The following is a 27,107-nucleotide window of genomic DNA, read 5'->3' as shown; positions in this document are numbered from 1 at the left end:
TTGTGGATAGGAATATGTAGATACGCATCCTTTAAATCCACCGTGGTCAAGAATTGACCTTCCTGGATGGAAGGAAGAATAGTTCGAATGGTTTCCATCTTGAACGATGAAACCTTGAGAAACTTGTTTAAGATCTTGAGATCTAAGATTGGTCTGAACGTTCCCTCTTTTTTGGGAACTATAAACAGATTGGAGTAGAACCCCATCCCTTGTTCTCTTAATGGAACGGGATGAATCACTCCCATTTTTAACAGGTCTTCTACACAATGTAAGAATGCCTGTCTTTTTATGTGGTCTGAAGACAACTGAGACCTGTGGAACCTCCCCCTTGGGGGAAGTCCCTTGAATTCCAGAAGATAACCTTGGGAGACTATTTCTAGCGCCCAAGGATCCAGAACATCTCTTGCCCAAGCCTGAGCGAAGAGAGAGAGTCTGCCCCCCACCAGATCCGGTCCCGGATCGGGGGCCAACATTTCATGCTGTCTTGGTAGCAGTGGCAGGTTTCTTGGCCTGCTTTCCCTTGTTCCAGCCTTGCATTGGTCTCCAAGCTGGCTTGGCTTGAGAAGTATTACCCTCTTGCTTAGAGGACGTAGCACCTTGGGCTGGTCCGTTTCTACGAAAGGGACGAAAATTAGGTTTATTTTTTGCCTTGAAAGGCCGATCCTGAGGAAGGGCGTGGCCCTTACCCCCAGTGATATCCGAGATAATCTCTTTCAAGTCAGGGCCAAACAGCGTTTTCCCCTTGAAAGGAATGTTAAGTAGCTTGTTCTTGGAAGACGCATCAGCCGACCAAGATTTCAACCAAAGCGCTCTGCGCGCCACAATAGCAAACCCAGAATTCTTAGCCGCTAACCTAGCCAATTGCAAAGTGGCGTCTAGGGTGAAAGAATTAGCCAATTTGAGAGCATTGATTCTGTCCATAATCTCCTCATAAGGAGGAGAATCACTGTCGACCGCCTTTATCAGCTCATCGAACCAGAAACATGCGGCTGTAGCGACAGGGACAATGCATGAAATTGGTTGTAGAAGGTAACCCTGCTGAACAAACATCTTTTTAAGCAAACCTTCTAATTTTTTATCCATAGGATCTTTGAAAGCACAACTATCCTCTATGGGTATAGTGGTGCGTTTGTTTAAAGTGGAAACCGCTCCCTCGACCTTGGGGACTGTCTGCCATAAGTCCTTTCTGGGGTCGACCATAGGAAACAATTTTTTAAATATGGGGGGAGGGACGAAAGGAATACCGGGCCTTTCCCATTCTTTATTAACAATGTCCGCCACCCGCTTGGGTATAGGAAAAGCTTCTGGGAGCCCCGGCACCTCTAGGAACTTGTCCATTTTACATAGTTTCTCTGGGATGACCAACTTGTCACAATCATCCAGAGTGGATAATACCTCCTTAAGCAGAATGCGGAGATGTTCCAACTTAAATTTAAAAGCAATCACATCAGGTTCAGCTTGTTGAGAAATATGCCCTGAATCAGTAATTTCTCCCTCAGACAAAACCTCCCTGGCCCCATCAGACTGAGTTAGAGGCCCTTCAGAAATATTAATATCAGCGTCGTCATGCTCTTCAGTATCTAAAACAGAGCAGTCGCGCTTACGCTGATAAGTGTTCATTTTGGCTAAAATGTTTTTGACAGAATTATCCATTACAGCCGTTAATTGTTGCATAGTAAGGAGTATTGGCGCGCTAGATGTACTAGGGGCCTCCTGAGTGGGCAAGACTCGTGTAGACGAAGGAGGGAATGATGCAGTACCATGCTTACTCCCCTCACTTGAGGAATCATCTTGGGCATCATTGTCATTGTCACATAAATCACATTTATTTAAATGAATAGGAATTCTGGCTTCCCCACATTCAGAACACAGTCTATCTGGTAGTTCAGACATGTTAAACAGGCATAAACTTGATAACAAAGTACAAAAAACGTTTTAAAATAAAACCGTTACTGTCACTTTAAATTTTAAACTGAACACACTTTTTTACTGCAAATGCGAAAAAACATGAAGGAATTGTTCAAAATTCACCAAATTTTCACCACAGTGTCTTAAAGCCTTAAAAGTATTGCACACCAAATTTGGAAGCTTTAACCCTTAAAATAACGGAACCGGAGCCGTTTTGAACTTTAACCCCTTTACAGTCCCTGGTATCTGCTTTGCTGAGACCCAACCAAGCCCCAAGGGGAATACGATACCAAATGACGCCTTCAGAAAGTCTTTTCTAAGTATCCGAGCTCCTCTCACATGCGACTGCATGCCATGCCTCTCAAAAACAAGTGCGCAACACCGGCGCGAAAATGAGGCTCTGCCTATGCTTTGGGAAAGCCCCTAAAGAATAAGGTGTCTAAAACAGTGCCTGCCGATATTATTATATCAAAATACCCAGATAAAATGATTCCTCAAGGCTAAATATGTGTTAATAATCAATCGATTTAGCCCAAAAAAAGTCTACAGTCTTAATAAGCCCTTTTTGAAGCCCTTATTTACAATCGTAATAAACATGGCTTACCGGATCCCATAGGGAAAATGACAGCTTCCAGCATTACATCGTCTTGTTAGAATGTGTCATACCTCAAGCAGCAAGAGACTGCTCACTGTTCCCCCAACTGAAGTTAATTGCTCTCAACAGTCCTGTGTGGAACAGCCATGGATTTTAGTGACGGTTGCTAAAATCATTTTCCTCATACAAACAGAAATCTTCATCTCTTTTCTGTTTCTGAGTAAATAGTACATACCAGCACTATTTCAAAATAACAAACTCTTGATTGAATAATAAAAACTACAGTTAAACACTAAAAAACTCTAAGCCATCTCCGTGGAGATGTTGCCTGTACAACGGCAAAGAGAATGACTGGGGTAGGCGGAGCCTAGGAGGGATCATGTGACCAGCTTTGCTGGGCTCTTTGCCATTTCCTGTTGGGGAAGAGAATATCCCACAAGTAAGGATGACGCCGTGGACCGGACACACCTATGTTGGAGAAAAGTGCTTTACATTGTGGTCTATGGGAACTGTGTGTTCCCAGTAAATATATGTATATACACATATTAACACAAATATATATGTACAGGTAGCCCTCAGTTTACGCCGGGGTTAGGTTCCAGAAGGAATGGTTGTAAATCGAAACCATTGTAAATTGAAACCCAGTTTATAATGTAAGTCAATTGGAAGTGAGGGAGATAGGTTCCAGGCCCCTCCCAAAATTGTCATAAGTAACACCTAATACATTATTTTTAAAGCTTTGAAATGAAGACTTTAAATGCTAAACATCTTTATAAACCTAATAAAATAATCACACAACACAGAATATATAATTAAACTAAGTTAAATTAACAAAAACATTTGCTAAACAGCATTATGAACCTAATAAAATAATCACATAACACAGACTCGACTTGCATTTTTCAGCAAACAGTTATTTCTATGCATTCCAATCTGGACTGATTTATAGACAGGAAGATCTTGTTCCTTTGAAATCTGTTCGATAGCTCAGGTCTGGTTAAACTGATTAATTTCAGCTTGCTTGGCTTTGCTGCAACACAAGCGGACAGCTCCACCTACTGGCTATTTTAATAAATGCACTGCTTCTCAATGCTTTTCAATAGCAGTCACATGACTGGAAAAAAAGGTTGTTATTCTGAAACGGTGTAAATTGAACCGTTGTAAAACGAGGGCCACCTGTATATAATTATAAACATATATATTCATAGTTGCTGCCATCACTGTGCTAGTTTACCCCCTTCGCTGTGCTTAGGTTCTGATGCAGTCTCTGACTGCATCAGAACTAGGCTCCTATTGGAGCCTATGGAAGCATGCTCTTTTGAGCTCAATGTTTCCCAGCAATGCGAACGCGAGCTAACCTCCCCATCCAACTACCACCCTATTTCCCTACTCCCTCTTGCCTCAAAACTTCTCGAAAAGCTAGTATATACACGCCTATCCCATTTCCTTACATTAAACTCCCTCCTTGACCCACTGCAAACTGAATTTTGTCCCCATCACTCGACAGAAACAGCAATCGTTAAGGTTACCCAACGACCTACTTACAGCAAAATCAAAAGGCCACTTCTCTCTGCTTATCCTCCTTGATCTGTCCGCAGCCTTTGATACTGTTGACCACCCTCTTTTGATCCAAACCCTCCAATTTTTCGACATTTGTGTAACATATGCCTGCCTGATATCACTGTCCCTTTTAGTCTGCCTTCCCTGCTACTGACAATCATACTGTTTGGGGAGTATCTGCATTCAACTTACCTGCCAAATTAATTAATCATTCATGCACCTGATTTCCTCAGCCTCTTTTTAAATCATCTCAGGCCTAATGTGCATTGCATTAGCTTTGAAGTTTTGTTCCAGAACAACGGAGGTCTATGACTGTTCCAGTATGGATTTTACCAGCATATTCAAACTACAGCCTTTCCTTTAAGCTAAGCTTAAAATCATCTAATTCGCAAGTATCCATATAATTCCCATTTTGTTTCCTGGACTTTGCTACTTAGCAAACTCTGAACTTATTCTAAATTACAAGTATGCATTTGGTTATAATCACTCTCTATATGCTACAACAGCATCATACTCAGAACTTTATAACTATTCACTGCTACAAGTTGTCATAGCTGAAAAATCCTCCTGCAAATATATTAATATATTCAGAACTCTGCATGTATGTGTTCAGTTAAACAGCTTTCCTGTGATTCTCCAATATATGCACACAGTATTTAATGCCTTAAAAGGGACAGTCAACACAAAAGTAGTTTTAATATGTATCAAAGTTGCCCTATATCGTTTTTTCAAATTATATGTCAGTTTTTAAAGATAATCAGTTTTCCAGTTAAATCACTTACTTTTCCCCCTGCTGCCATTTAAAAATGTCTGTAGCTCCGCCCCTTTTTCATCATCCGTGACATCATGAAAATCCTGTGTTTACTCTAATTGTTCTAAGTTACTCGTAACCCATTTTTCGCGCATGCGCAATGCGCCTATTGTACTCTGGACACTTTCTTTCCATTGCTTTGGCGTCAGTGTTGTGTAGGGACCACATTAGAGCTAGCATTGTTAATGTTTTTTTGTTTATTGTAAATCAGGTTGCAATATTTTGGGGACAGGACACAAGGCACGGTCCTTAGATTTAACTATATAGGGGCACATATTACCTTCAATAGTTTGTGCTATATTTGTGAAGGAGCACATCGGTATTTAGGGGTCAGCATCATTGACTAGATCTCTGTAGTTGGGGCACTCAGTCTAATGCAACATTATTGGCTAAAGGAAATCCACCAGTTGGCATTATTGGAGAGCAGGCAGCCTGGGAACCTGAACGTTATCTCTAAAATCTGCTTCCGTTCTGTTTGCTTTTACTCTGATTCACAGGGAAACAGGTCTTTCACTTTGGGCATCTTTTTAATGTAGATTTTTTGATCATCATCATATAAATCAATGAGTCCATTATTCTAGTCTTTTTTTTATAAGAATAATGGACTCATTGGTTTCTCTTTCAGGTATTAGCTGTGAAGCTGACAGATCACAGGACAGCGTACTAGCCTGGTACCATCTTTGTATCAGAGCGATGACATTTACAGCTGTCTATAGCCCAGATCACCGGCATCTGAATTTACACAACACAAATTGCTGATATATAGATAATAAGAGATTCCAAATATTGTTGTCTTTATGGTTTCCCATGCCCAATAAAAGCCAATTTTTATCTCCCAATTACTAACAAAGCATAATGCCAATCCCAGCCTGCCACCTCTCCAATAATGCCAACTGGAGGATTTCCTTTAGCCATTAATGTTGCATTAGACTGAGTGTCCCAACTACTGAGATCTAGTCAATGATGCTGACCCCTAAATACCAATGTGCTCCTTCACAAATATAGCACAAACTAATGAAGGTAATATATGCCCCTATATAGTTCAATCTAAGAACCGTGCCTTGTGTCCTGTCCCCAAAATATTGCAACCTGATTTACAATAAACAAAAAAATTAACAATGCTAGCTCTAATGTGGCCCCTACACAACACTGACGCCAAAGCAATGGAAAGAAAGTGTCCAGAGTACAATAGGCGCATTGCACATGCGCCAAAAATGGGTTACGAGTAACTTAGAACAATTAGAGTGAACACAGGATTTTCATGATGTCATGGATGATGAAAAAGGGGCGGAGCTACACAGACATTTTAAAACGGCAGTAGGGGGAAAAGTAAGTGATTTAACTAGAAAACGGATTATCTTTAAAAACTGGCATATATTTTGAAGAAATTATCTAGTGCAACTTTATTGATACATGTTAAAACTACTTTTGTGTTGACTGTCCCTTTAAACTTGCAATTTGTCTATCACCTGTGCTGCTCTGCTTATTACTTTGGCATACTGCTCTAAATAATATTATGTACTGTGAACCTGCAGCAACTCTTTGCATCTATGAGTCACAATCTTCTACCAGTTTACTCTGAAGCCAGAACATCTTACATTGCTATATTTTTCACTCATGAATCCTGCAGCTACACAATATCAATTTATGTTTCCATTGAAGCCAGAATATAATTGTATACATAAGTTTTACTCTCCATGAATTCTACAATAACTTCTTGCAACTATGAATCACAGAATATCATCTATCCACATCCAGGACAGGGGTTGGTGTCTCCAATTTTCTTACCACTGCCCTGAGGGTCTGTGTCCTGAGCGCATATACACCGGAACATGACAGAAAGCTAATGCCTAAAAAAGGACCCTGCAGTTGTAGTGGATGCATCGACCCGGGGAAAAGAGGCAAGAGGCATATAGGAATCGAGTCTTAAATAATGAAAATATTTGGCACCAAGTATGACTCACAACAAACAGAAAAATATTTTTTGGCGTCAAAAACGTCCGGAAATCACACACTCGCGTGACAGATGACGTAGCCTTGTAAAGGACTTGGTGTTGACTAAGATGCCGGAAATGACGATTTTGCGTCAATGAACGTAACTTCACGCCAAAAAAATCTTGCGCCAAGAATTACGCAATAAACTTTGGCATTTTGCGCCCTCGTGAGCCTAATTCTGCCCGTGAATTTAAAAGACAGTCAATTTAAAAAAAAGAGACTAAACCCCAGGTAAGAAATACATTTTCCTAAAAAAAGCATTTCCCAGATATGAAACTAACAATCTGCAAAAGGAAATATACTGAAAAACCTTAATCATGGCAAATATAAGTACAATACATATATTTAGAACTTTATAAAAATACATAAAGTGCCAAACCATAGCTGAGATTGTTTTAAGTAATGAAAACATATTTATCAAAAGACACCCATCCACATATAGCAGATAGCCAAACCAGTACTGAAACGGTTATCATTAAAGGTAATGGAATATGAGAGTATATCGTCGATCTGAAAAGGGAGGTAGGAGATGAATCTCTACGACCAATAACAGAGAACCTATTAAATAGATCCCCGTGAGAAAAACAATTGCATTCAATAGGTTATACTCCCTTCACATCCCTCTGACATTCACTGTACTCTGAGAGGAATCAGGCTTCAAAATGCCGAGAAGCGCATATCAACATAGAAATCTTAGCACAAAAACTTACTTCACCACCTCCATAGGAGGCAAAGTTTGTAAAACTGAATTGTGGGTGTGGTGAGGGGTGTATTTATAGGCATTTTGAGGTTTGGGAAACTTTGCCCCTCCTGGTAGGATTGTATATCCCATACGTTACTAGCTCATGGACTCTTGCCAATTACATGAAAGAAAAGAACCCTGCAGTTGTAGTGGATGCATCGACCCGGGGAAAAATAAAATAAAAAATTACAAGCTCAGACCCAAGCTATCCCTAAAGGAAAAACAGAAGATTTTTATACTTTTAAAAATTTTAAGACACAGTACTCCCATTCTAGAGTATCCTCTACTCCTCATGTTCGTGATTTCCATTTTGGTGAAACTGATTCTGAATCTGACTATGAAAATGAATAGAATATATCCATAGATTCAGCAGAAAAAAAATCAGATCTTTAAAGATTTAAAAAGAGACAGAACCACTTTTCTAGAATTTCATCTACTCCTCCTGTCCGTGATTTCCATTTTGGTGAAACTGATTATGAGTCTGACTATGTAACTGAAGAGAATGTATTCATAGATTCAGCAGAAAAAATTCAGATCTTTAAAGATTTAAAGAGACAGAACTACTGTTCCAGAATACCATCTACTCCTCCTGTCTGTGATTCCCATCCCGGTGATAATGACTCTGAGTCTGAATATGTCAATGAGGAGAATGACTTCACAGAAACAACTCAACTGGCACTGGTATGAGCGCAACTTTAATTTGCCATAAAATCAGACAAAACCTCAACCTATTGGCTATAATGACACCCTGGGATGCTATATTTACAATATAGATGCTGCAGACAGCTCCCATCATGAAACCTGGAAATACTGATCTTCCTATTTCTGATATTCCCAGGGATTCTGTAGATTAGACAGATTCAGAGCTGGAAGAAGAGACATCAGGTTTACAGACTGCTGTTTGGAGAAATGGTCCCCTCAAGAACTATGCTGATTTTTTATCTCAGAATTATGCATCCATTGATAAAGAGGATTTCTTTTCTCAAATTGATATAAGGTACTCCGGGCCACAGTGGCACCACCCTAAGAAGCCTCATATTGGGAAGAAATCTAAGCTCTCTGAGAAAAAGAAAATCGCTCTGCCTACAGAAACTCCGAAGTGTAAAGAGGAAACTCAGCCTGAATCTCCTGTTTCAGTTTCTGTTGTGCCAGATCCTATCTTGCCTCATGATACTCTCCACACCAAGCTGGATGTTGTCTCTAGTCACCATCAGTCTGTTTTTGAAGCACTTAATGGTTTCTCTTCTCAAACTCTACATTTACAAACAATGCTTTCAACTGCTGATTCCTTACATCCCTCTCATGCTGCCTCAATGTCTGTAAACCCTGTGCTAGAAGCAAAAGATCACTTTTTTCCAGATATACAACCTTTCAGTTTTCCAGAGGTAGTCCCTGGATAATTTAGCCCTGAAATTCAAACTCAAATAAGTATGCCTGCTGAACCCCAGAAAACTTCTCAGTCAGAATCTTGTGTCACAATTCCTCTGCATCTACCTGAGAGTGGCATATTTCAGTACACTCCACCTTCTCAAAGTTCTTCTGTTACTGCATCTAAGAAAATGTTTTCCTTGGGAGATACTTTGCATCAACTTAGATTTTCTACTTCATCTGTTTCCTGTACAGGAATTCCTGATACTGAACCCTGTGAGGATATTATTGAACCTAGTTCCCAAGTGGACGTTCTTGACCCTGAATCATGTACTAAAAAGTTATTGAACCTAGTCCCAAAGTAGTACATGTTTCAGGGCTAAGAATGTCCAATGTTTTTCAACAAGATTCCTCAGTGGCCATCCCTGTCCTTGTTTCCCATGATGATACTACTAAACCTGGCATCAAGGTGGACTCTCCTGTTTTTGACATTGGTATGGGTATTCCTTTGTTTAACCCAGAAATGTGTGCAATACTTGATCCTAAAGATAACCATGCCCTCTGTTCAGAAGAGAGTATGGTTCTTGGCTCAAAAGTGGGTCTTGTAAATTCTTCATTTGTGAACCCTGAAGAAGTCATTGCCCTCTGCTCAGAAGTATGGTTCCTGGCTCTAAAGTGGGTTCTTTTTCTATAGTTGAACCTGATCCCAGTACAAGTATCTCAGCAACTGTCCCAAATTTGGACACTCATGGTTCTACCCTAATGAGGGCATACCAGTCTTCAAGCCTCTTGTCCATGAACAAAGCCTTGACATTGGCACACCTGTCCTCAGTTCTTCTGTCCTCGAACCTTGCCCTGGTGTGTGCATTTTTGAACCATGCCCTGGCATGGGCATTCCTTTACCTGATCCTACTCAGGATATTCCTGAACCTTGCCCTGATGTGGGTATTCCTGAACCTTGCCCTGGTGTGGGCATTCCTTTACCTCTTAGTGAGGACATTCGTGAATCTGGCCCCATAATAGGTATTCCTATACCTGATCCTAGTGAGGACACTCTTGATTCTGAACGGACACATTTGATATTGAGTCAGAAGATGGCAAGAACTGGTCAAATCTTGCACTCTACACTCCTATCTCCTGCTTTAAAAAAAGCCCTGTTATTTGGTTAGACGTGGCTATAGCTTTTTCTTTTGGAGTATATCTAATCCTCAGCCAAGAGGTTAATTCTGAGGGTACTCAAATCTCTGATCCAAAAGTGGATAATCTGGTTTACAATCCAGAATGCTGCATCTCTATTTCTGAAGTTGAGGAAAGCCTATTCATGTGTTTAGGACTAGGTGTCTTTTCATTGGCTGTGTAAATGGTCATTTGTCATGAAGTACATTCTCATATCAACCCCGAGGATGATTCCGTTGTTGGAAGCTCATTGTATATTACGTTCAAGCATTCTCATGATGACTACAAGAAAGATGACTTCAAGTTTTGCTCTCATCATTTTCAAGATCTTTTGGATACCTGAAATCCATGGCCTTCACATTGTCATTTTGCTTTTTCAAGAGATCTCCAACCCTCCTTTCTTGATTTCAGATTGGACTCACTGCCTCCAAGCAGCTACTTCTGGCTCTCCATGTCATTGTTGTTCTCTCTCCATTTGGATTGCGTTGGGCGCCTGGAGGTCGCCTTTAAGGAGGGAGCTCTTTAACATATGCCTGCCTGATATCGCTGTCCCTTTAAGTCTGCCTTCCCTGCTACTGACAATCATACTGTTTGGGGAGTACCTGCATTCAACTCACCTGCCAAATTAATTAATCATTCATGAACCTGATTACCTCAGCCTCTTTTTAAATCATCTCAGGCCTAATGTGCATTGCATTAGCTTTGAAGTTTGGTTCCAGAACAGAGGTCTGTGACTGTTCCAGTATGGATTTTACCAGCATATTCAAACTACAGCCTTTCCTTTAAGCGAAGCTTAAAATCATCTAATCGCAAGTATCCATATAATTCCCATTTTGTTTCCTGGACTTTGCTACTTAGCAAACTCTGAACTTATTCTAAATTACAAGTATGCATTTGGTTATAATCCCTCTCTAATTGCTACAACAGCATCATACTCAGAACTGTATAACTATTCACTGCTACAAGTTGTCATAGCTGAAATATCCTCCTGCAAATATATTAATATATTCAGAATGCTGCATCTATGTGTTCAGTTAAACAGCTTTCCTGTGATTCTCCAATATATGCACAAACAGTATTTAATGCCTTAAACTTGCAATTTCTCTATCACCTGTGCTGCTCTGCTTATTACTCTGGCATACAGCTCTAAATAATATTATGTACTGTGAACCTGCAGCAACTTTTTGCATCTATGAGTCACAATCTTCTACCAGTTTACTCTGAAGCCTGAACATATTACATTGCTATATTTTTCACTCATGAATCCTGCAGCTACTCCTATTAACTATAAGTCACAGTATCAATTTATGTTTCCATTGAAGCCAGAATATATTGTATACATAAGTTTTACTCTCCATGAATTCTACAATAACTTCTTGCAACTATGAATCACAGAATATCATCTATCCACATCCAGGATACTCTTCCCCGGGTCAGGGGTCGGTGTCTCCAATTCCATACCACTGCCCCGAGAGTTTGTGAGTTTTGGAGCCTCCTCTGCCCTGTCATCACTTTCTGTTGGGGTACCGCAAAGTTCTGTCCCCTTCTCTTCTCAATCTACACGTCATCATTAGGTTCCCTAATAGAGTCCCACGGGTTCCAATATCATTTGTATGCAGACGACACCCAAATCTAATTCTCTGCTCCTTCCTTGCTAACCCGTGTCACCAACTGTCTTTTTCTTACCTCTTTCTGGATGTCCTCTCACTACCTCAAGCTAAATCTCTCCAAAACTGAGCTCCTTATTTTCCCCCCTTCTTCCAAAATCTCCACCCCCAATCTCTCTATCACTGTTGAATTACCCCTACCCCGCATGCCCTATGTCTTGGGGTCACACTTGACTCAGATCTTTCTTTCACTCCTCACATTCAGACCTTGGCTAAATCCTGCCGCTTCTACCTTAAAACATCTAAATTAGACATTTCCTTACACAAAACACAACTAAGATTTTAATCCAATCTCTCATCCGTTCCCGCCTCGATTACTGCAACTCTGTCCTCTCTGGTCTCCCCAGCTGACGCCAAGCTCCTTTACAATCCATAATGAATTGTCAAAAATCTTTGTCATTGTATACCCCTATCATTGTACCCAGCGCTACGGAATTTGGCGACGTTTTACAGATAAATTATAATAATAATACTAATGAATGCCTCTGCCAGGTTCATCTTCCTTACACGTTTCCCTTCATCTGCTGCACCTCTTTGCCAATCCCTTCACTGGCTTCCTCTTGCCTCCAGGATTAAAACACAACATTTTCACTCTGACATACAAAGCCCTCAACTGCACTGCTCCCCACTATATCTCAGACGTTGTCTCCAGATACTCTCCCTCCCGTCCCCTTCGCTCTGCTCATGACCTCCTACTCTCCTCCTCTCTTGTAACCTCCTCACACTCCCGCTTACAGGACTTCTCCAGACTGGCTCCCATCTTGTGGAACTCTCTGCCTCACTCCACAAGACTCTCCCCTAGTTTTGAAAACTTCAAACACTCCCTAAAGACTCTACTGTTCAGGGATGCATACAACCTATATTAACTTTTATTTATACAGTTTCCTCTCCTTCATTGCTATCCCCTTGAACTGCCTTAGCATGTAAGCCTAAGAGCCATGCTGTTTGTAGATCACCTTCTTTAGAGCTGACTCTAGGCAGGGCCCTCTACCCGTCCGATCCCTATAAATGTTTCCTTGTATTCCACCTATATTTATAGCGCTGCAGAATCTTAGCGCTCTACAAATAACCGATAATAATAATAATAATAAAAAATTGCTAACAGCTTGTAATACCAGCGCACCTTAGCATGCACTGGTATTACATGCTCCACTTGTAATCTGGCCCTTAAATGTTTAAATATGCAAGAATACCCGAGATAAAGAAGAGGTCACCTATATCACAAAATGTTATTATTTATGAAGACTGGTGAGCATGGCTGCTTTGGTCGTTATTACATTTTACTTAGAAAATATATGTATTAGAGCTCATCCTTGATGTGTTTAAGCCATTTAAGAGTGCCCTCTTTTAACTGTTGATTATACAAATTCTATAGTTAATGTAGACTAGTTGGGCGTTTACTTTGAAGAGTGGCAACGCACTGCTAGCGCAATTCCATTTTCTTTGTTCTAAATTTACGTTATTAAATGACTTGTACATGGATATTTATATACATACACACAAACACACTTTGTAAAAGTTTTCCATGGTGTTTCAACCTTGCAATTCATCTTAATAGACCATGTACAGTACTTCCCCCTTATATGTGGAGGTGACATATCTAAACTATTACTACAAAGAGACCATTGGATTTTTTCGCCTCAAGAGCTTGACTTAATGTATACTCAGGGTGACAGAGTTCTCTTTAATCATGGGATCTGTTATGGACTATTATCCTGGTCATATTTTCTTTGGACCCAGTCTAGTATGGATTTGATGCAATGGTATTTGCCTTTCATTTTGGGGATAATATACTAAGTACTAACTCCATACCTGCAATACAGCATTTCATAGGGATTGCGAGTCCCATATATGAGCTAAATGGACAGGCTTTTCAGGCACCCCTACAGGGTGATACTAGGGAGGGAGGGGGGGCCCGATATAAGAGACAATATATTAGTAGCTTATAAAAATGTATCTACACAATTAATCAACTATACCTTAGCCATGAAATGCTAAAGACTATTGTATATCTGCAGTAACCAATCCCCTGCGCTGGCTTATTGAGCCTATAGCATAATTTCTAATATCTGTACGTTATGGTCCTCAGTACAGTTTAGCCCTGTCATAGTGGTAGCCCAGGCATGAGCAGAATACCTTATCTCTGTGATGATGGATTTTACTCTACACCTATGTTACATTGCTACCTGGGTACCTAGGATTTCTTGTTTACTTGTATGCAAAACCTCCTATATCATTGTATGAACCTAATATGATCTTTATATTATACCATATTACATTATCTTGTGGATGGCAATGAATACCTATTATTATTATCCTCCAGATAGACATCTAAGTATAATTGAGAATTGGGGATTTAGTATCCATATTATGGGGAAGTGTTATCTTTACCATATTTACTCATATATGCTTTAATAATCTATGTAGGTTCACTATTAATGTAAACCAGTTAAACTATCTGTTTTAAATTAGGAAGACACATTCACAATATTAGTAATTAAAATATTATTAATAGTGCTCCTCAAGAAGTAGTGAGCTGTGCTGCTGACATTATGTATAGAGCCCCTAAGGTAAAATTGCAGTTTGTAACATGCAATAGTGCTACTTATTATATTTAGTGCGCTATCAAGCCATTTTTTACATGGTTTAAGCGCCCTGTGCTATAAGATTTACTGTTCGCACCAGCGCTATTTAACAGTGTTATCTTTTTATCTATTATACTTTAGTATCTGTGCATATATGTATATACATGTGTATTTGTGTTTTTATTTATATATGTATACATATACAACAAAGAAAAAACACGATCCACCCCTTCCAGTTCTCATAAAAACAAAGATTTATTTGTACAAATGTTAAAACAAATAGGAAGCTCTAATACCAACACAAAGTAGGAAGCTCTAATACCAACACAAAGTGGTTGCAGCACTCTGCTTACGCGTTTCGGCTGTATAGCCGTGATCATAGCCTATAGTGCTGTGCCTTACACTCTATTTTAAGACCAAAGAAAATTAGCCTATTGGCTCAAGTACAAATCTCGATTAAAATAATATACGCCCACTTTGTTAACCCTATTGTGCCTGCCTACAACTCGAGAAATAGGTGTCAATAAACAGCTAAATGTATATACTAAGCGATACTATGTACATTATTTCTTTAGCAATCCAAACTTATTATATATACATAGCAACACTCTATATTGAAAATTAGTGTATATTCAGTTATTCACATAAATAGAGTATTGCTAGCCCAGGACCTTTCCATTTTTACAGTACGGAACTTAATATTCTCAGTTATACAATTAATAGGATGCATATTGAACTGCAAAGAATGAAAGGCAATGTCACAGTTAAATTAAATGAAAACAATCCCATATGAGTGATCTAAGCTTATTATATACAAAACAGCACTATGATGTGAATAAAGACCACTGAAATGTTCACATGAATATTGGAGTGCCAATACAGGACCTTAAATATTCTAATAATAGTCCTTGGTGTGTGTTACAGTACAAAACTTGATGATCTCAATTATACAGAAATTAAAATACATAATAATCTGTGAAAACAGTGAAGGCAATTCACATATGGATGTAAACAATCACAGTGCATAATAGAAATGAATAAGAAGACACCAGGGGACCCCGGTGCTCATGGGACATTGTTATTCCTAATAATTAATCATGTCAAATCTTGAGTTGAGTCCCCGGGGTACCCTGATGTCCAACTTGAAAATCCAAAAGATTTCCCTTTTGGCCAGAAGCTTATCCAAATTGCCACCCTGTCTAGGTAATACCACCTTCTAGATGGCACACCATCTAAAAGTGTTTAGGTTGCCATTATGAGTTTTGGCAAAGTGCTGGACCAGGGGGTGGATGTCTTGCCTATGTTTATTGTTGATAAATGCTCTATAATTCTGGATCTCGTCCCTGGATGTAAGGCCAACATATTGCAAACTGCATTGAAAACAAGTGATCAAATATACAACATAGCTGGTGGTACATTTTAGACATGACTGAATATCAAAGCTTTTTCCGTTCACAGTGGATTCAAAACTTTTGGTAATATGTACATACTCACAGGGTCTGCAACGACTACTACCACATTTATACATGCCTGTGTGTTTAAGCCAAGAGCTATTAGTGTTCGGTGTATGTTTTATCTGGTGCCAAAATGCATCCCAGAGTTCTACTCCTTTTTGTAAGAACACCTAATTCCCCTGTCCACAACACTGGCCAAATGGTCGTCCGCTGCAAGAAGTGAAAAATGCTTTTTCACTATCTTGCAGATTTGCTGGTACTGAGCACTAAACTCTGTTACAAAATGGACCCCTTTAAAGTCGTCTGTATGTGTTCCTCTCTCTCTCTCCCCCAAAAGTGTATCCCTAGGGGTAGACTCCACAACTTTCCTGGCCCTCAGTATGTCATGTTTAGAAAATTTTCTATCTTTAAGCCTTTTTCTTAGCTCATTTGCTTCTCTTTCTCTTTTTGATATTCAGTCATGTCTAAAATGTACCACCAGCTAGGTTGTATTTTTGATCACCTGTTTTCAATGCAATTTGCAATTTGGACATGAGATCCAGAATTAGAGAGCATTTATCCACAATAAACATAGGCAAGGCATCCACCCCCTGGTCCAGCACTTTGCCAAAACTCATAATGGCAACCTAAACACATTTAGATGGTATGCCATCAAGAAGGTGGTATTGCCTAGACGGGGTGGCAATTTGGATCAGCTTCTGTCCAAAAGGGAAATCTTTTGGATTTTCAAATTGGACACCAGGGTACTCAAGATTTGACATGATTAATTATTGGGAATAACAATTTCCCATGAGCACCGGGGTCCCCTGGTGTCTTCTTGTTCATTTACATAATGCACTGTGATTGTTTACATCCATGAGTGAATTGCCTACCCGGTTTTCACAGATTATTATGTATTACAATTTCTGTATAATTGTGATCATCAAGTTTTGTACTGTAACACACACCAAGTACTATTATTAGGATATGTAAGGTCCTGTATTGGCACTCCAATATTCATGTGAACATTTCAGTGGTCTTTATTCACATCATAGTGCTGTTTTGTATATAATAAGCTTAGATCACTCATACAGGATTGTTTTCATTTCATTTAACAGTGACATTGCCTTTCATTCTCTGCAGTTCAATATGCATCCTATTAATTGTATACCTGAGAATATTAAGTCCCGTACTGTAACACACTTCTTAGGACCAGTATTAAAAATGGAAAGGGCCTGGGCTAGCAATACTCTATTTATGTGAATAACTGAATATTCACTAATTTTTAATATTGAGTGTTGCTATGTATATACAGTATAATAAGTTTGGATTGCTAAAGAAATAATGTACATAGTATCACTTAGTATATACATTTAGCGGTTAGTTTATTGACACATATTTCTCGTGTTGTAGGCAGGCACAATAGGGTTAACAAAGTGGGCGTATATTATTATAATTGAGTTTTGTACTTGAGCCAATAGGCTCATTTTATTTGGTCTTAAAATAGAGTGTAAGGCACAGCACTATAGGCTATGATTACGGCATGCAAATGCATAAGCAAAGTGCTGCGCCAACTTTGCGTTTGTATTGGAGCTTCCTATTTGGTTTTAACATTTGTACGAATAAATCTATGTTTTTATGAGAACTGGAAGGAGTGTATCATGTTTTTTTCTTTGTTGTACATTTTCCAGCTGATCAAAAACCTTCCCACAGTGGACCGCTTTACTGTCCTGCCACTATGCTTTATTCCACCCCTAGAGGTGACGTCATCAGAAGCGCCCAAGAGTTCGGATAGCTGCGTACTGGATGCTGAGAAGGGTAAGTAGCAGTTTGTTTGCACACAATAAGGACACGGAACCCCTCTGCACCGTAGTGCTCAAGCAAGTAAGAAGAACTGACAAAGGCATTCGGAACTGGGTGAGCAAGTACCAAGTTGTACTATCTTGGCTTTTGAAGTATGGGTAGTGGCACAATTACACCCTATGGGAGTTAGTTACAGGCCTTAACAGGTGTCGTAGGGACCGGTCCTTAGCTGCCTCCTGTTGGTTCTACATTATACTCAACATATTGCTGTCATATGTAAAGCACTGGAATGGTTATCTACTAGAAGCTGTTATCTTCTGCGTAGGGTAAGTTCTGTAGTGTGGGTGCCTAACAAGTAAATGTAGGGGCTATTAGGTGCTTTTTAAGGGGTACATCATAACCTGGGGACCATTATGTCAGGCATTTTTTTATGTTGTAGAGATATGCAGGTATCTTATACCCTATGTATTTAATTGCTTTGGAGGTGCTCTGTCAGCTCATTCATACGTCGGTTTATTTTTGTGTCTTTATTTATTAGCACATGTGGGCTTATGTGCATATTGGATTATTTCATTATTTTTCAACTCGCATTGGATTATTATTATTTTTTACTTAGCGCGCCAGTGTTTTTGCACACATGCTAGTTAGGTGCACTGTTGACGCCTAGCAGGTTATTTTAGTTTTCAGTTTTTTGCATCTATCAGTTCAGTTTACTATGTCAGATTAGTGCTTTTCCTTTTTCATCCGCTGCTATATGGATATCTATTGCTTTATTACTTCAAGAACAGTTTTATGGGTATACGGGTTACTTTGTTTTAAATTCCTTTATTGCTATTTTGTTTTTTAAGCTTAAATCATTGTTTGTCATTTGTTTTTGTCATTAAATTGCCTGCTTAACTTTTTTCCATAACAGAGCATACTGATTCTGTCCCCTCTGCTATAAACATTAGTTCCTTAGAAGTTAGATCCTCTGAACACTTTCCTACTAATGTTGGATGTATGTTTTGCAAGCTGGTTGTCATTATTCCCCCTGCTCTGCAAATCATATAGGAATCTTCTTATGCATTGTTAGTAGTCAGATGCTGCTTTTGCTTCTAGGGGTATCTGTCCTCCCTCTTTTTGTTCTTTATAGGGGAATTATTCAGATTAAAGATTTGAACGCTTTACTATATCTGAAATGTTGGCGGCTATGCCCCTCCAAGAACTGTTGAAATGGCCTGGAAAAAAAAAACAGAATTTATGTTTACCTGATAAATTACTTTCTCCAACGGTGTGTCCGGTCCACGGCGTCATCCTTACTTGTGGGATATTCTCTTCCCCAACAGGAAATGGCAAAGAGCCCAGCAAAGCTGGTCACATGATCCCTCCTAGGCTCCGCCTACCCCAGTCATTCGACCGACGTTAAGGAGGAATATTTGCATAGGAGAAACCATATGGTACCGTGGTGACTGTAGTTAAAGAAAATAAATTATCAGACCTGATTAAAAAACCCAGGGCGGGCCGTGGACCGGACACACCGTTGGAGAAAGTAATTTATCAGGTAAACATAAATTCTGTTTTCTCCAACATAGGTGTGTCCGGTCCACGGCGTCATCCTTACTTGTGGGAACCAATACCAAAGCTTTAGGACACGGATGAAGGGAGGGAGCAAATCAGGTCACCTAAATGGAAGGCACCACGGCTTGCAAAACCTTTCTCCCAAAAATAGCCTCAGAAGAAGCAAAAGTATCAAACTTGTAAAATTTGGTAAAAGTGTGCAGTGAAGACCAAGTCGCTGCCCTACATATCTGATCAACAGAAGCCTCGTTCTTGAAGGCCCATGTGGAAGCCACAGCCCTAGTGGAATGAGCTGTGATTCTTTCGGGAGGCTGCCGTCCGGCAGTCTCGTAAGCCAATCTGATGATGCTTTTAATCCAAAAAGAGAGAGAGGTAGAAGTTGCTTTTTGACCTCTCCTTTTACCGGAATAAACAACAAACAAGGAAGATGTTTGTCTAAAATCCTTTGTAGCATCTAAATAGAATTTTAGAGCGCGAACAACATCCAAATTGTGCAACAAACGTTCCTTCTTTGAAACTGGTTTCGGACACAGAGAAGGTACGATAATCTCCTGGTTAATGTTTTTGTTAGAAACAACTTTTGGAAGAAAACCAGGTTTAGTACGTAAAACCACCTTATCTGCATGGAACACCAGATAAGGAGGAGAACACTGCAGAGCAGATAATTCTGAAACTCTTCTAGCAGAAGAAATTGCCACTAAGAACAAAACTTTCCAAGATAATAACTTAATATCAACGGAATGCAAGGGTTCAAACGGAACCCCCTGAAGAACTGAAAGAACTAAATTGAGACTCCAAGGAGGAGTCAAAGGTTTGTAAACAGGCTTAATTCTAACCAGAGCCTGAACAAAGGCTTGAACATCTGGCACAGCGGCCAGCTTTTTGTGAAGTAACACAGACAAGGCAGAAATCTGTCCCTTCAGGGAACTTGCAGATAATCCTTTTTCCAATCCTTCTTGAAGGAAGGATAGAATCCTAGGAATCTTAACCTTGTCCCAAGGGAATCCTTTAGATTCACACCAACAGATATATTTTTTCCAAATTTTGTGGTAAATCTTTCTAGTTACAGGCTTTCTGGCCTGAACAAGAGTATCGATAACAGAATCTGAGAATCCTCGCTTCGATAAGATCAAGCGTTCAATCTCCAAGCAGTCAGCTGGAGTGAAACCAGATTCGGATGTTCGAACGGACCCTGAACAAGAAGGTCTCGTCTCAAAGGTAGCTTCCAAGGAGGAGCCGATGACATATTCACCAGATCTGCGTACCAAGTCCTGCGTGGCCACGCAGGAGCTATCAAGATCACCGACGCCCTCTCCTGATTGATCCTGGCTACCAGCCTGGGGATGAGAGGAAACGGCGGGAACACATAAGCTAGTTTGAAGGTCCAAGGTGCTACTAGAGCATCCACTAGAGCCGCCTTGGGATCCCTGGATCTGGACCCGTAGCAAGGAACTTTGAAGTTCTGACGAGAGGCCATCAGATCCATGTCTGGAATGCCCCACAGCTGAGTGACTTGGGCAAAGATTTCCGGATGGAGTTCCCACTCCCCCGGATGCAATGTCTGATGACTCAGAAAATCCGCTTCCCAATTTTCCACTCCTGGGATGTGGATAGCAGACAGGTGGCAGGAGTGAGACTCCGCCCATAGAATGATTTTGGTCACTTCTTCCATCGCCAGGGAACTCCTTGTTCCCCCCTGATGGTTGATGTACGCAACAGTTGTCATGTTGTCTGATTGAAACCGTATGAACTTGGCCCTCGCTAGCTGAGGCCAAGCCTTGAGAGCATTGAATATCGCTCTCAGTTCCAGAATATTTATCGGTAGAAGAGATTCTTCCCGAGACCAAAGACCCTGAGCTTTCAGGGAACCCCAGACCGCGCCCCAGCCCATCAGACTGGCGTCGGTCGTGACAATGACCCACTCTGGTCTGCGGAATGTCATCCCTCGTGACAGGTTGTCCAGGGACAGCCACCAACGGAGTGAGTCTCTGGTCCTCTGATTTACTTGTATCTTCGGAGACAAGTCTGTATAGTCCCCATTCCACTGACTGAGCATGCACAGTTGTAATGGTCTTAGATGAATGCGTGCAAAAGGAACTATGTCCATTGCCGCTACCATCAACCCGATCACTTCCATGCACTGAGCTATGGAAGGAAGAGGAACGGAATGGAGTATCCGACAAGAGTCTAGAAGTTTTGTTTTTCTGGCCTCTGTCAGAAAAATCCTCATTTCTAAGGAGTCTATTATTGTTCCCAAGAAGGGAACCCTTGTTGACGGAGATAGAGAACTCTTTTCCACGTTCACTTTCCATCCGTGAGATCTGAGAAAGGCCAGGACAATGTCCGTGTGAGCCTTTGCTTGAGGAAGGGACGACGCTTGAATCAGAATGTCGTCCAAGTAAGGTACTACAGCAATGCCCCTTGGTCTTAGCACAGCTAGAAGGGACCCTAGTACCTTTGTGAAAATCCTTGGAGCAGTGGCTAATCCGAAAGGAAGCGCCACGAACTGGTAATGTTTGTCCAGGAATGCGAACCTCAGGAACCGATGATGTTCCTTGTGGATAGGAATATGTAGATACGCATCCTTTAAATCCACCGTGGTCATGAATTGACCTTCCTGGATGGAAGGAAGAATAGTTCGAATGGTTTCCATCTTGAACGATGGAACCTTGAGAAACTTGTTTAAGATCTTGAGATCTAAGATTGGTCTGAACGTTCCCTCTTTTTTGGGAACTATAAACAGATTGGAGTAGAACCCCATCCCTTGTTCTCTTAATGGAACGGGATGAATCACTCCCATTTTTAACAGGTCTTCTACACAATGTAAGAATGCCTGTCTTTTTATGTGGTCTGAAGACAACTGAGACCTGTGGAACCTCCCCCTTGGGGGAAGTCCCTTGAATTCCAGAAGATAACCTTGGGAGACTATTTCTAGCGCCCAAGGATCCAGAACATCTCTTGCCCAAGCCTGAGCGAAGAGAGAGAGTCTGCCCCCCACCAGATCCGGTCCCGGATCGGGGGCCAACATTTCATGCTGTCTTGGTAGCAGTGGCAGGTTTCTTGGCCTGCTTTCCCTTGTTCCAGCCTTGCATTGGTCTCCAAGCTGGCTTGGCTTGAGAAGTATTACCCTCTTGCTTAGAGGACGTAGCACTTTGGGCTGGTCCGTTTCTACGAAAGGGACGAAAATTAGGTTTATTTTTTGCCTTGAAAGGCCGATCCTGAGGAAGGGCGTGGCCCTTACCCCCAGTGATATCCGAGATAATCTCTTTCAAGTCAGGGCCAAACAGCGTTTTCCCCTTGAAAGGAATGTTAAGTAGCTTGTTTTTGGAAGACGCATCAGCCGACCAAGATTTCAACCAAAGCGCTCTGCGCGCCACAATAGCAAACCCAGAATTCTTAGCCGCTAACCTAGCCAATTGCAAAGTGGCGTCTAGGGTGAAAGAATTAGCCAATTTGAGAGCATTGATTCTGTCCATAATCTCCTCATAAGGAGGAGAATCACTGTCGACCGCCTTTATCAGCTCATCGAACCAGAAACATGCGGCTGTAGCGACAGGGACAATGCATGAAATTGGTTGTAGAAGGTAACCCTGCTGAACAAACATCTTTTTAAGCAAACCTTCTAATTTTTTATCCATAGGATCTTTGAAAGCACAACTATCCTCTATGGGTATAGTGGTGCGTTTGTTTAAAGTGGAAACCGCTCCCTCGACCTTGGGGACTGTCTGCCTTAAGTCCTTTCTGGGGTCGACCATAGGAAACAATTTTTTAAATATGGGGGGAGGGACGAAAGGAATACCAGGCCTTTCCCATTCTTTATTAACAATGTCCGCCACCCGCTTGGGTATAGGAAAAGCTTCTGGGAGCCCCGGCACCTCTAGGAACTTGTCCATTTTACATAGTTTCTCTGGGATGACCAACTTGTCACAATCATCCAGAGTGGATAATACCTCCTTAAGCAGAATGCGGAGATGTTCCAACTTAAATTTAAATGCAATCACATCAGGTTCAGCTTGTTGAGAAATGTTCCCTGAATCAGTAATTTCTCCCTCAGACAAAACCTCCCTGGCCCCATCAGACTGAGTTAGGGGCCCTTCAGAAATATTAATATCAGCGTCGTCATGCTCTTCAGTATCTAAAACAGAGCAGTCGCGCTTACGCTGATAAGTGTTCATTTTGGCTAAAATGTTTTTGACAGAATTATCCATTACAGCCGTTAATTGTTGCATAGTAAGGAGTATTGGCGCGCTAGATGTACTAGGGGCCTCCTGAGTGGGCAAGACTCGTGTAGACGAAGGAGGGAATGATGCAGTACCATGCTTACTCCCCTCACTTGAGGAATCATCTTGGGCATCATTGTCATTGTCACATAAATCGCATTTATTTAAATGAATAGGAATTCTGGCTTCCCCACATTCAGAACACAGTCTATCTGGTAGTTCAGACATGTTAAACAGGCATAAACTTGATAACAAGTACAAAAAACGTTTTAAAATTAAACCGTTACTGTCACTTTAAATTTTAAACTGAACACACTTTATTACTGCAAATGCGAAAAAACATGAAGGAATTGTTCAAAATTTACCAAATTTTCACCACAGTGTCTTAAAGCCTTAAAAGTATTGCACACCAAATTTGGAAGCTTTAACCCTTAAAATAACGGAACCGGAGCCGTTTTGAACTTTAACCCCTTTACAGTCCCTGGTATCTGCTTTGCTGAGACCCAACCAAGCCCCAAGGGGAATACGATACCAAATGACGCCTTCAGAAAGTCTTTTCTAAGTATCAGAGCTCCTCTCACATGCGACTGCATGCCATGCCTCTCAAAAACAAGTGCGCAACACCGGCGCGAAAATGAGGCTCTGCCTATGCTTTGGGAAAGCCCCTAAAGAATAAGGTGTCTAAAACAGTGCCTGCCGATATTATTATATCAAAATACCCAGATAAAATGATTCCTCAAGGCTAAATATGTGTTAATAATCAATCGATTTAGCCCAAAAAAAGTCTACAGTCTTAATAAGCCCTTTTTGAAGCCCTTATTTACAATCGTAATAAACATGGCTTACCGGATCCCAGAGGGAAAATGACAGCTTCCAGCATTACATCGTCTTGTTAGAATGTGTCATACCTCAAGCAGCAAGAGACTGCTCACTGTTCCCCCAACTGAAGTTAATTGCTCTCAACAGTCCTGTGTGGAACAGCCATGGATTTTAGTGACGGTTGCTAAAATCATTTTCCTCATACAAACAGAAATCTTCATCTCTTTTCTGTTTCTGAGTAAATAGTACATACCAGCACTATTTCAAAATAACAAACTCTTGATTGAATAATAAAAACTACAGTTAAACACTAAAAAACTCTAAGCCATCTCCGTGGAGATGTTGCCTGTACAACGGCAAAGAGAATGACTGGGGTAGGCGGAGCCTAGGAGGGATCATGTGACCAGCTTTGCTGGGCTCTTTGCCATTTCCTGTTGGGGAAGAGAATATCCCACAAGTAAGGATGACGCCGTGGACCGGACACACCTATGTTGGAGAAATAATCCTATCTGCAATTAGCAGCTATGCAAGGTATGCTCAATTCTTGGGCGGGAAACCTCATGATCTAAAAGGGTTTATTACATCCCTCCTGTAGTTTATCAGGTTTGAGCAAATCCCGGTCTTTTAGGCTATATGTTTCAGAGCCTGGTTCTTCTTATTTATCCTCTGAGGGTGAAGTGTTTTCAGATGATCAGGAGTCAGTCTCTGATCAGGAAACTGAATAATCCTCTTTTTTTTTTTATTTAAACTTGAACACCTTTGTTCTCTTTAAAGAGAAGTGTTATGTACTTTAGGGGTTGATAATTCTGTGGTTCCTGAGTATAAGTCTGTTAAACTGCTTGATTTTTAAACCTTCTGTTAAGTCACCTGAAGTATTTCCAGTTTGTGATGCTATCTGAGAAAATTTCTAAATAGTGGTCCAAGCCTGGTATCTCTTTTAATCCAACTCAAGAATTTAAAAGGATGTTTCCTTTGCCCGCTTCTAAGTTAGAGCTTTGGGAAACTATTGCTAAGGTGGATGTGACTATTTCTACTTTGGTTAAATGTACTACTATTCCACTTGAGGATGGTACCTCTTTTAGAGATCCTATGGACAGGAAATTAGAGACTTTTCATACAAAGGCTTTTTTGCAAGCAGGTTTTCTTTTTAGGCTAGCAATTAGTATCGCTTGCATTGCTGTGGCCTCTTCCATTTGGTGTGAGGGTTTATCTGAGCAGTTCTATGAGGAGTCTGCTGGTGAAGAGTTTTCTAATCAATTAAAACACAAGACAGCTTATGCTTTTATTTGTGATGCTGTAATTAGTATAAAGATCAATGCTAAAAATATGGCACTATTAGTTCTGACTAAGAGGGCCTTATGTTATGTAAGGTTTCTGAGGATAAATCTGTTCATTTTTAAACCTTCTGTTAAAGGGACATAAAATTCAAAAAAAAAATTCATGATTTAGATAGAAAATACGATTTTAAACAACTTTCAAATGTACTGCTTTTATATATTTTGCTTCCTTCTCTTAGTATCTTTTGTTGAAAAAAACAGCAATGCACATGGGAGAGCCAATAACATGAGGCATACATGTGCAGCTACCAATCAGCAGCCTATCTAGATACGCTTTACAACAGAGGACACAAAGAGAACTAAACATATTAGATGAAATAAATTGGAAAGTTGTTTAAAATTGCATGTTTTCTCTGAATCACTAAACAAAAAAATTGTGTTTCATGTGCCTTTAAGTTATCTGAAGTATTTCCAGTTTCTGATGCCATCTCTGAGATAACTTCTAAAGAGTGGTCTAAGCCTGCTATCCCTTTTAATCAATCTCAAATATATATATATAAAAGGATGTTTCCTTTGCCTGCTTCTAATTTAGAGCTTTTGGATGTGTATTCTGATCCTTTGTGAGGATCCGAATGTGGAAGTAAGAAGCCACTCGTTCCCTTCTGATATTTCCATAAGCGGATTAATTCCTATAAAAGATCCCTACTCTAAGATTTGTGCAAATCCATATCTTAGAGCGAGAATCTTCTACAGGAATCAATCTGGCTACGTAAAATATCTGAAAGGAATGAGCGGCGTCTTACTTCCACATTCAGATCCTCACGAAGGATCCGAATGCATATACAATACCTAGTAAAAAGTACACTGGAGAAAACAACAATTGAAAATGTGTAATCTGCTCAAAAATAGATGTGAACAAACTACCAATACAGATAAAAGTAGAAACGGTCAACTTCCAAACAAAAACAAGAAGTACTTTAATGCTTACTTGAGCGTCCTTCATGTAGTTCTCGGCTGTGTGGAGCCAATCTCAAGCGCAAAATGTTAATTTCCCTGCGAAGTAACCTCAGACGCCTAGTGCGAGCTCCACTAGATCGAACGCTGCTAACAATATCCAGCTTCTCTAGAAGTTCTTTCAGCTGACACTCAGGGGAAAGGTGAGCTCTGTTCTCTGGGAGCAGTAGATGATCCACTGGAAAATACATATTTATAAATATCCACACTAATTCCTTTCAATACTCTTATTTATATACATTTGCAAACAAAATCACTCACCATCCTCCCATGAGAAACGGTAGTAGTCAGCATTTCGGGGTTGCTCAGGTAGGTGTAGACATGTTTGGGGGTCAAAACCAGTGCTCTCTGCTTGGTGACGTGCATGACGTAAAATGGAAGCTCCCAGCTGGCGTAGTCTCAGGGCAGCTTGGTGGAAAATAGTCTCTCTAGAATTGTAGCGCAGGCAGTTTGAGACCATCAAGTTAAAGTCATTCTCAAAAGCATGAATGGATTGATACTGTTGACCTTCCAGCTTCTGGCGCATTGTGGAGAAGTCCATAGGACGCAACACAAAATCCAGATAATCTGGCACCTG

General features: G+C 40.4%; 1 protein-coding gene across 3 annotated transcripts in view; it reads right to left on the bottom strand.

Moving 5' to 3' along the window:
* BRPF3 (bromodomain and PHD finger containing 3) overlaps nucleotides 1–27,107 on the bottom strand; it is a 222,169-nt gene that overhangs the window by 115,370 nt on the left and 79,692 nt on the right. For all 3 annotated transcript variants that reach the window (XM_053706812.1, XM_053706811.1, XM_053706814.1), the window contains 2 exons: nucleotides 26,792–27,104; nucleotides 26,505–26,708 (listed from right to left, as the gene is read on the bottom strand). In XM_053706812.1, coding sequence (XP_053562787.1) covers nucleotides 26,505–26,708; nucleotides 26,792–27,104 — 517 coding nt within the window. The remainder of the gene's footprint in view (nucleotides 1–26,504; nucleotides 26,709–26,791; nucleotides 27,105–27,107) is intronic.

This window comes from Bombina bombina, chromosome 3 (assembly GCF_027579735.1).
Source record: "Bombina bombina isolate aBomBom1 chromosome 3, aBomBom1.pri, whole genome shotgun sequence".
Classification (NCBI taxonomy): Eukaryota; Metazoa; Chordata; class Amphibia; order Anura; family Bombinatoridae; genus Bombina; species Bombina bombina.
The sequence above is the reverse complement of the archived record's forward strand: the minus strand, read 5'-3'. Positions and strand labels throughout refer to the sequence as shown.